General features: G+C 34.9%; 1 protein-coding gene across 8 annotated transcripts in view; it reads left to right on the top strand.

Annotated features, from left to right (window-relative positions):
• The window catches only part of LOC117210109 (titin homolog), an 87747-nt gene that overhangs the window by 53291 nt on the left and 22607 nt on the right, over positions 1-11849 (top strand). For all 8 annotated transcript variants that reach the window (XM_033452790.1, XM_033452792.1, XM_033452791.1 and 5 more), the window contains 13 exons: positions 83-437; positions 1027-1275; positions 1350-1499; positions 2024-2353; positions 2732-2904; positions 2987-3107; positions 6713-6876; positions 7639-7860; positions 8464-8717; positions 9250-9413; positions 9489-9759; positions 10346-10597; positions 10688-10820. In XM_033452790.1, the coding sequence (XP_033308681.1) occupies positions 83-437; positions 1027-1275; positions 1350-1499; positions 2024-2353; positions 2732-2904; positions 2987-3107; positions 6713-6876; positions 7639-7860; positions 8464-8717; positions 9250-9413; positions 9489-9759; positions 10346-10597; positions 10688-10820 (2838 nt within the window). The remainder of the gene's footprint in view (positions 1-82; positions 438-1026; positions 1276-1349; positions 1500-2023; positions 2354-2731; positions 2905-2986; positions 3108-6712; positions 6877-7638; positions 7861-8463; positions 8718-9249; positions 9414-9488; positions 9760-10345; positions 10598-10687; positions 10821-11849) is intronic.

Below are 11849 nucleotides of genomic sequence, written 5' to 3'. Positions count from 1 at the left end.
GAATTGAAATTCCAAGAGAAATAATATATTTTTTAAAGGACTATTTTTCAAAGTTACACATATAAAATGATTTCTTGCGCAGCTTACACCACGTGACAAGGGAAAGAAGCCATCGTTCTGCACAAGATTGACGAATAGAACCGTAGGAGTTGGTATGAGGACGAGATTAACCTGCACCGTACTTGGACACCCAGAACCAAGAGTTTACTGGACAAAAGATGGCGAGAGGCTTGACATAACTACGAACAAATATAAAACTCGATTCGATAATGGTATGGCTTATTTTGAATTGCACGAAGCACTCCCTGAAGACTCCGGATTGTATACCTGTGTTGCCGAAAATATTCACGGAATCGCGACCACCGAATCCACATTAAAAGTTTATCCCGATTTCCAACCAGCATTGTCACCCCCCACTTTTACAAGATCTATCAAAGGTATGTACCTGAAAGTATTCTAACTACTAAATATTTGTGGAATAAACGAAAAGTGAAGAAACGGGAAGATAAAGCATAGTATTAAACAAAAATATTGTGTTCTCTAATGTTGCAAGGTTATACGTTGTGTATAACGCGATTAAAAATAATCGAATGACCCTTGTGTTAAAAAACATTGCATGAATTTTTGGAATTTTGTAACGCTAAATGTTGGGAACCCTAATTTTCTATGATACTTGTGGAACACGGTACAGCAATTTTAGTTGATTTCATTTTGGGTCGTAAAACCCTGAAAAGGTTTGGAAATTTTAATAGTATTAAAATATTATATCGATATTTCTGTATTTAAAGATATAAATCTATTTTTAAACATATCTACTAATCTCTCTTAAGACTTTAAACTTCCGCGATGTTTGGGTAACATAATTGTGGTTTTTCGAGTTTCGATCGTATTTTATTAGTATAATGGAACAAAGTACAACGCAACAATATGTAAAAACACGATTGAAACCCAAAGTACCACAAATATGTAACAATATTTTATTTTCCAACATATTATTCATATTGTGATAAAATTATCATGACACAGACACTTATCGACCATCCGACAATGAGTTGATCCTGGAATGTCGAGTTCGTGGCCATCCAATACCGATCATCTCCTGGTTGAAAGACGGTTGCATTCTTCAAGGCGATCGATTCAGACAATGTTACTTAGACGACGGTATCTACCGGTTGGAAATTGCTGCACCCAATTCAACGGACAGCGGTCGATATACCTGCAGAGCAATGAACGATCTACGAACCGAAGAGATATCGCATGTCGTTCAATTCAACGGTAATCTTTGTAATTTTAGTTAACAAAATATCTCTTCCAAATATCACATTTGGATTAATTTGTATATTTTAAAGAACGGGAACGACGAATCGTGGGCAAACACGAGAAATCGTTCGACGACTACTTCAACATCGAAACTTACAAGAGACCGCGATTTTCTAGCTATTTGAGCGATTACAGCGTTCCCAAAGGCGGTACTATCGCCTTGCAAGTCGAAGTCAAAGGTATTAAACGTTTAATCAATGAATATTTATGTTATGACATGTAGATAGCTGTTCGCTGGAGAATCCAATTTCATCTCACTCGTAAATTTCTAATTTCATTGGAATAAATTCCAAGACGTGTTAATTTTCGATTTTCAAGAAACAAATGACCTAATTCCATGAGTTTATTTACAGCTGCAAGATAGCATAAATAATGAAAAATGTCAAGCATTAATAAATTACTTGGAAAAATAATAGTAAATTTAAGGAAAATAGTATTTATAACATTACAGCTTTTCTTTATTTCCTACAGATTCAAGGATCGATTCATAAATTTAATCAACGTGATTCCTAAACGGTTGATATATACTAGTGACATAAAAAATACTAAAAAGTTCAAAATTAAAAAATTCTTTCTTCCTTTAAAACTGACACGTGTCAAAAATAATTGGAGAAACGAATTGAACGAATAAATCTTAATATATTTGTATTATTTAAAATTGAATAATTTCTAATAAAATACCTACGATTAACGATAAATGCAGGTGTTCCGGCACCCGAAGTAAGATGGTTCCGCGGCGAAAGACGAGAGCCGGTCTCCATCCCGAAAGCGAAGACGTTCATAGAGTCTGGTGTTCACACGTTGGTTTTACCGGAAGTCACCGAATCAGAAAGGGGCACGTACATTTGCAGAGCTATTAACGCTTATGGCCACGTAGACAGTATCGCTACTGTAGATGTAATATCACCTAGCGCCATGGATGGTGAAAAGCCAGCCATGTTCGTTTCCAGACCCTCGGAAAAATCGATTACAGTTACTTCCGGAGAGGACGTCAGTGTTTCCTTTAGGTTCTGTGGAGTACCTAAACCTCGTGGTAAGATTCGCTATTTAACGCTAAAAATACCACAGCAGTCAAAATGACTGGTTCTACAATTTTATAAATATGGTTTTAAATTAGATAAATGGTCCCAGATGGATTAATAATACCAAAAATATGCTACATAACATGGAATTCCTTCTGTAAGAAAGTAATAACTCGATAAATATAAAAATGTTCTATTATTAGGTATTTTTTAAAGATCAGTCATTTTCACTGGTTTTGGTAGAAATAGCCTCGTGTTAACTATCGGTAGTTCTAGTGTTAAATGAACAGTTCGTGTATAATAATGGAAGTAAAATATAATTTAATTATACTTTAGTCAAATTATAACAATTAAAATATTACGATCTTTATTCATTCGCTATTTCACAGTTACGTGGATGAAGGGATTAAAAGACATCACGGACGGTCCTCGATCTTACAAAGAAACTATCGACGATTACGTGAGACTAACACTGAAGAGAGTGGTACCTTCGGACGAAGGCACGTACTGCATTTTGCTTAAGAACAGATACGGTTGTGACAGAAGTTTCTTTTCGATCAAGGTAAATTTTCTTATATATATATATCCGACATATACACAATTAAAATGTACTTTCATTAATCACTTTATTAATTGTCATTTAGGTAAAACAACGGGCAAGATCTCTGACACCTGACTGGAGCACTTTGAGCAGTCGTACCGAGACCGGAAGTTGCATTGGTCTGTCCAGCGAGAGTCGCGACGAAGATCTGCCCTACGTGAAAAGTAAGAGCATATTTCGATTTAGAGATAAGGAAAGAGAAAGGAGATTATATTTTAACAAATAAGGTAACTAGCTACTATTAGTTGGCTACTTAATTTAATTCGACCGAGAAATTGTTATTAATTGTGGCTTGCGAATATTTTGGAAAGATATATTCGAACATTTTGCCAGCAACTGCAACCAGTCCCGTCAAGGGTTGACTAATACTAACAATGACTAATACTAAAACTACGGACTAGAAAAAGCATAAAACCTGTAGCAAAGAAGTCAAGATGGAAGATATATAAAAGATAAGCCTTTATTTATAAACTCATATACTTTATTAAAAATTATACGAATTTTCAAAGATGTATCGCTTCTAACTGAATAAAATTTCGATGGAAAATTACGTTATAAATTTACAATTTTGACTGTGTTTTAGTAATAATTATGATTATAAGGATTATCAGTGTGTCATTCGGCTGCTGATGATGTATTCTTCCAGAAGAATGTAAATTGTATCCAAAAGTTTCAATGTTATTGCTGATTGCGCGATTTTATATGAAATCATGAACGCCTTGAATTTCAATAAAGATTTTCACAAGCATCTCCTTTTTGGAATCATAAATGGAAGGCATGCGTTTCATCCGGGATGTATCGAAAATGTCATGCATTACTAATTACGTTATAACACGTATAATCAAGTGATTATAATTAGAAGTTCAGCGACAGTGACTGTGGTTTCGCTCGTACACTTGGCCCAGGTTTTAATGGACATGGTCCAAATGAACTAGAGTCGTGCTATAGTTTCCCTTGAAATGACGTCAATATTTAGGGTGATCACTTATCGAGCATCCACAAACAAAAGGTAGAAAATCTGTTGATCGTATTTTCGTAGGTCTTTTAACGAGATACCGAATTCTATTTTGGTTTTGAATAATTTGGCGCGTTTTTCTGACGTAGTGGAAAACAAGGTACAATTTATCGTACTTTTAATTCGCTGAAAGATTTTTATCCCAAAATTTATATTAAGAATGTTAACACGTTGATTAATGCAATATTAATACGAAATATAATTTATAATAATCGTTTTGTAATCTTTACACATCAATTAAGTATTGGAATTAGTTTTTTAATCGACAAAGTAACAATATCGGAAGCATAAAGTAAAAAATTTCAAAATGAGAAAGTATTTTTTATCCTAATAGCGAAAATCTCTTGGAATATGAATAAATCGCGTAAATAAATTTTCAACGTCAGATACCAACAATGCAGGTTACAAAACAGATGATGAAACAAATTTCAATCAGATCGTCGTAAACCTTCGAATAAAATTATAAACATTTCCGATTCACGAATGGTTGATCTCGATGCTGGAACAGGGCCAAGTGTGACAGTTCCTTGACCAAACCTTTAAAATATAATAGCGCGCTATACTATATATAAACGAAACAAATGTAATATATCACATGCACAATTAAACGAAAAGAAACTCGGATGGCATGATTAAATGCGTACACTGAGCACAGAGAAGAAAACTACCGCAGCGACACGTTGGAAGGGAATCATGATTCTCAAATTAGAATCAAAGGTCCCGACGTTGATCGCAAATTAATTTCAAATATCTCGATGGTCTAAAATAGCACAATAAATATACTGTATTATTTAAATATTTGCAACATCACTTAAATATTTTATATGAAATGTAAGGGTTAAACAGTTTGGTGAATTTTTTAATCATAATGTACAACGTACTTCCTGCAAACGCCAGAAAACGTGCAAAAATAAACATAGCAAATTGTGGGAACAGCTGATTCCTACAAAGTAGGCCGTTCAATAAATAAACATCCTAGATCGTATTACGGAATTTGTAATATTAGATACAACGCTTTCAAAAATCTCTTTCCTAAAAATTGAAGCGCTTAACAACGTTGGAAAAATTGTAGAAGTTCATGAACAGAATGAAAAGAGTAAATGAACAGTTGCAAACGTAAGTTACTCTATTCTAACAATCGCATGAAAATTGTATTACACGTAGTAAATTTACCAACAACGAGTAAACGTCAATTGCACTTTTCTTCCAAAAAAAAAAGAAGAAGATAAAAATGAAGAAAGAGGAAAAAAACATTACAATCGTATTATCGTCTGATAAGAGCATGACAATTATTTTGGACTTTAAACATTTAAGCATAGAGAAATTGCAAAAAACTAATCGTAAAATTACTAAATGCATTTTTTCACTGTGAAGCTAAACGAGGAACAGAGAAGTATTGCAAATAAAAATTACAAATAAATACCAGTGTAACGATTACTTAATGATCGTTTCACAATAATTGACATTATGATAATACACACGAAATGCAGTTAACTGTAATACAGGATAATATAATACAACATATTGACAAGTTGCTACCTTCAAACTGTTATCCAATATGGCAGAAGACAAACAGCTGTTGATCTAAATCATCGTCAATGTCGTCTCTTAGCTGACTATACAATTGCCAACAAATCAATGTAACAGCAAAACATCAACGATATTATCGTCAGGACGTAACAAAACGAAACAAATTAACGAGAAATTACGAAAGAAAGGGGATGCCGTTACGATTTATGAACGACTCGGCTGAAATAAGTGACACAATTCCAACGAAATATATAACGATCGTGTAACGACAAGCAAACGTGTGACGACATCACCTACAACACCTACGACACCTGTACTTACCTAAGTTCTGGTGGAAACACCTCTCTCGTGTTGAGTTATTTTCGTTTGCCTTGCTTATTCGCCTCCCTCCAACATCCTCGTGTATCCACAAATTCAAAATTCAGTCGGCGTCGGGACGCGAGTCATCTCGTATGCCCCACTTTTTTTACGAGCCTTGAAGTCACCAGAAAAAAATAAAAACCTTGACATTTTTTTAATTTCTTCCTTGAAACGCTACTCGCCAAAGTAACAATTTCGCGAACGTTCGTATAAGGAATAATTTTATCGAATCATAGCTTTCGTATTTCTCGATGATGATTCAAGATCGATTCGTGAGTAATATCATTAATCGAGGGAAGGAGAATGTGATTTTTATCGCTGAAAAGCTGTAATGAAACGTGAGGTGAAATTAGTACGAGGATGAAGCCTCACGATCATGGAATCGTCGCGAACAACGATGAAGACACGACGATTTCTCGTCTGAAACGATCGTGGTCTGATAAGGATTGCTTGATCATCGATTTTTTGGAATATTTGTATGGACATAGAGGTCAGCTGGATTTGCGTAAAATTACCTGAAACCTGTAACCGTGAAAAGTGTACTGCAAAATAATTTAATGTTACTGATACTCAAAAGTTTAGAGCATGTCATAAATTCAAAAAAAAATAACAACTTCCTCGAGTAAAACTGAATATTTCATTTATAATAATACCATTGTATATTATTGAAACTATAACACATAATTAATTATATTAGAAATGATGTTTATCATTATAATATTTTTATTTGTCAGAAAAATGTACGAAAATATTTATTTCGTTTAGAAAGCGAGGAGTGCTCCAAGCTTGTTATATTTGTATGAAAATTTTATAAAAATTGGTAGGAAGATGTAGCAATGAGTGAGAGTAAATTGTTTCCTTTAGATGTTCCAGGACCAATTACGAGCGAACCGGTGGTAGTTGACGGAGGAAAGAACTGGTTGTCTTTGAGTTGGGGAAAAGCAGAAAGGAGAGGACCAGCGCCTGTCATCGCATACAAAGTCGACGCTTGGTTGCTGGGCAGTGACGGTGGCGCACGATGGGTCGAGGTATCGTCGATATTATTTATCGTTCTTTTGATATCAGATCTTGAGAAGTCAAGCAGTAAATGTTAAAGATAGTAAGATAGAATTACAATGTTAAAAACTAAAATTTAATAATCTGTTAACGCTATTTGAAGATCAGCTGATAGAATCTGTATGAAGTTTAGGATTCATTTTCGAAAATTGTGCAACATTGGACACGATGAACTTCTTGACAGTTCGAGGTCTGATACTTTAAAACTACGATGCATCTTTGCGTAGTAACATAAATCTTTTCTCTGTTACAATCTGCCACTTTTTAAGGAATCTATATAGTAAGAAATATCTCTGTTACTTTAACTTGTAACCAAACCATACTAACAAATCTTGATCGTAAGTTCTCTTTTATTCCTGCAGTCTCGTATGTCCCTGGTCTCAATTTGACAAATTGTGATACGTGTAAAAACACGGTATTTCGTACAAATTTCCCTTGCAATTAATGAAAAAGTGGATCAAGTGTATTTTTCTTTTACATAGAAAATTTTATCACAGATTTCCAAAGTTTTATAGCTACCTTTAATAAAATACGTACCTTATTGCTTGAAGGCACACGGTTTCCTATATATAAGGCGTTAACTTTGTCCAAATTGAAGATTTTGTTTGCATGAACAATCTTACATCCGAGTGAATTGAAATTTCATATGTTTATCTTCCATTCTGTTTCGTGACCAATTTTCTTATTTCATCAAATCAAATTGAGAAACGAGATTAAATTGATTTCACTATCAGCTGGGTATGACACCAATCAACGCGTTCGACGCGTTCAATCTGAAACCCGGTGGCGAGTACAAGTTCCAAGTAACGCCAAGGAACCGTTATGGATGGGGCGAATCCGTCACTATGACGAATTCCGTCAAGGTCAGCGAAATCGTCGATCTTCCGGAGTTCACGAAGATTTTGCCAGGTCAGCTCAAAGTGCTCGAGGGGGCCACAGTCAAATTGGAATGCGAGGCAAGTTCGCTATTATTAGTCAATCGTTCGTTTCCTGCTTTTATTCCGCTCTATTTACTATTAAATTCAATACACGTATTCGATGAATGTTTACCATCAAACAGAAACCTCGAAAAAGGATATAGAGCACATTCGAGTACCTTAGAGGCCAAATTGATCAACTCAGCTTTTATTAATTTTCAATTTCATTGCATAAGTACGTTATTAATGACTAATTCTCGAAAAACAAATTACCTATTTGCACGAGTTCATTTATTACGAGAAGATGACACCCCAAAGTTAATTTAAAAGAAATAGCATTTATTTGCAACATGATATTTTTTCCTTCTTTTTGATTTATAGAGTTGATCAACGCGGCTTTTGAGCGGCTCAATTAACATATTTGAAGAAAAAACGAAGTTTTAATTATTTTTTTCCATAAGTTTCAAATATATAACGTGCTTCTTGCGTTCAATATTACATCGATTTTCCACGAAATATCTGCAACCTGTGTGCGTTAAAACGAGTTACAGAGACTGTAGAATCTTACATCCTCATTCGAGGTTTCCATACTATCGGTCAGAATCTTGCGAGAGATTTATGAATCTGTGTAAAATTTTGTAGATACGGGCTGATTCGAAGGTAGACATAAAATGGTACCACGAATCGATGGAAATTGATGCCAACGGTGACTCTAGATTGTCGATTTATCACAGTGCAACCAGGTGTTGTTTGACGATTGAAAATGTTCAGGAAATCGACAGTGGCAGATACGTTTGCGAAGCGAGTAATTCGATTGGAAAGGTTTCGTCGTTCGCTAGGGTACTCGTTGTTAATGATCCCAAGATCATTGAGGCTGATGAGAAACTTAGATCGAGGTATGAGTAACCCATATGAAATCAGTTAGTCTAAATTAATAGAAAATTTACGTAACAGTTAATTGTAAATATTATGATAATACTATGGATTTCTGTTTATTCATTTACGAGGAATTTCAAGCATTATACAAATATGTAGAAAATACATGTGATGTATAAAAGTATGTCACATATCCATGGCAAAATATTTGATGAAGTACTTATTGAGACAGTTTCTATTTACAAAGTGAAACCTATTTAAGTTTCATATTCTATCGGATTCTCTATATTTCTATAACTTTCTATCTATTTCTATCGTGAGTGTTAATGAAATTATAAATTTGCATAAGTCTTAGCGGTCTATCTATCACTCTTTCGCAATATTATAATTAAATTTTCTAATTTCAACAAGCGAAGATGGGAAATACGAAATGTAAATTTTCAATCATGTTTTTTTATCTTTCTCTAATCTCTGTTGGAATGATTTTAAATAATTTTAATATAATTTTAATAATTTTAATTATTAAAATGAAACTTCCACGTTGATACGCAGAGGCTTGGGAGACGAAACGGAAGACAGACCACCGCAATTCACAATGAGAGTTCGAGATAGAAGAGTTCAAGCATCCTTTCCAGTTAGACTCACGTGTCAAGTGACAGGATATCCGGCTCCAGAAGTCACATGGTATAAGGATACCGAAGAGATTCGACAAGATGGTAAATATACTTTGCCAATGTTTTCCTAGTTCGTAATATTTTCAACAGATTAAAGACATTCCTACTTTCTCGAAGAACGTCACGTATTCTGGAACAATGATTCGAACTTCCACACCCTGGAGATTATTCACTCCATGTTGGAAGATTCCGGCTGTTACATGGTTATGGCGAAGAACGCGAGTGGTTCGGTGTCCTGTCGATGTATCCTGGTAGTAGACAAAGGAATTCGCGCTTACATTGCTCCAGAATTCCTGTGTGGCCTTGACGCTGTTTATACCGTGAAACTAGGCGGAGATCTGCGGATGACAGCTCAAATAGAAGCTTATCCCAGTGTTGGCATCGTATGGTAAATATCCAACTTAGCAATCACGATATCGACCAAATTTAATTTCACGGTTTAATAATACTATAAAAACTATAAAAGAGTTATTTCCATAATAATAGTAAAATAATAAGCTTGAGAAGCAGTTGATCAAGGACGAGATATCTGGCGACGTAATTTGATTTATGTAACTCTAGATAAAAGAGATATTCGCCTGTCTTTTTTCTTTTTTCTCTCTAATTTTAATGCTGCTTTAACATCGAGAATCATTGGCAACATCGTCTAAAATTATAATCGTTTCACAATATCTAAGATTCAATATCGTTTTCTACAAAAGAGAAATAAAACACAGTTATTTTAACCCTAGTACATTCGAGACGACGATATATCTCAATTCGAATACCTTTTTATCTAAATCTGTGGACAAGATATCTTGTTAGATTAATGAAAGAGCGCAGGAAATATCTCGTCTGAAGCGTAAATGATATTCTCGGAAATAAACGAGATTTTAAATAAATAAAATAATTGATCAAAACATCGAAATATAAAATATGTCATCGACATGTATCGATGCCGAAGAGTGAATCTTGAAACTGAATCATCTGTTTAGGCATCGCGACGGAATTCGTTTACGTCCAAGCAGAAGAGCAGTAATGACCTTGAACCACGATGGTACCGTCGAGCTGTGCTTGGCCAAGGTCACTCAAAGGGATGCTGGCGTTTATTGTTGTACAGCTACAAACGAGGTTGGCTTTGCCGAGACTTCGACAAGAGTATCCATTATTGGCACTGAAACGCAAGATGACGAGATGTCCGCTGAAGGAGTGCCAACTGTAACGATCGTGTCCACGCCAGACATACCGTAAGTTCTGTATAACAATCAGTCGAATGAAGATCATTTTACATTTACATAACTGAATTAATTGTATTTTCTCATGCTAAAAATTTGTAGATACTCGAAGGAACCTCTCTTCGTCACAAAACCACTGTCTACCGAGGCGATTGAAGGCGACAATGTTATTATATCCTGTGAGGTGGTGGGTGATCCGAAACCGGAAGTGATGTGGCTGCGCGATTTTCTCAGGGTAAGATTTTTTATTCATTTCTTTTAATCTTACATAATTTTTATGTTTAAAATAAATAATTTTGTTCAAACAATCTGGACATTGTTCGTATGCTTATCTTTACGTTTAAAATCACAGTAAACAATTATTATTAGATCGCGGGTGTTTATGATTTTAAAGATGCAGAAATATATAAGACGCATATGAGAGACATTTAATTTGAAAATGTAAATAGTCTACACGAAGGAAATTCAACGATGTAAGAAATTTGCATTTTTTAAGCGAAATTTTATATCAAAGACTTGGATGAAACTTAATTTAAAAGATGAGACGAAAAAGTAAATTTACTTACTTTAATAGACGAAATATGTAATTTAATAGACGAAACAAATCTTTGTTTAGATTACGAGTGCATAATCTATTTTATAAAATGATACATTTGTGTAAACATCCGTACTCTAATAGTTATAGCTTCAACCCCCATGTTTGGAAGCTCTTCTCGCCCCTGGTTGGCACGTGCAATCATCGGTAGAAAAGAAACGCGTATCAAATAGTACTCCCTGCTATACGATCTCCCATATAAATTTCATTCAAATTCACATATCGAGTATATACCGATTGCATAACGATCAAGAAAAGTCATAAATCACAAGTAGCGATAAAAACGTGGGAACAGATTTTACGAAGCACGTTCGCCACGCGACCAGCATGAAACTTTACTCTGCGCTTTCGAACAAATCAATGACTCAACTTTCCTTCGGCCTTTACCATTTGTCATCCTTCGTCACCACTAGCCCCAATCTTCTTAAACAATGTCGATCAAAAATTGAAAGAAAAATCGTATAAAATCCAGGCTCGAGTCGATCTTTCGTACATATCGATACGTATCGGATAGACATCTACGGATCGGCGGGTGGTTGATCGAACGGACAGGGAACGATGGAGAAAAAGAAAGAGAGAAACGTTGTGCAATTGGTGAAATGACGTGTCCCTAATGCCGAGTTGATCCATGATGTGGGTCAAGGTGATTGCGAAAAAGAAATGACAACG

The sequence above is a fragment of the Bombus bifarius genome, unplaced genomic scaffold, assembly GCF_011952205.1.
Source record: "Bombus bifarius isolate JDL3187 unplaced genomic scaffold, Bbif_JDL3187 scf7180000008199, whole genome shotgun sequence".
In the NCBI taxonomy this organism is placed as follows: Eukaryota; Metazoa; Arthropoda; class Insecta; order Hymenoptera; family Apidae; genus Bombus; species Bombus bifarius.
Note: the sequence above shows the minus strand (reverse complement) of the source record. Positions and strands in the feature narration are given on the sequence as shown.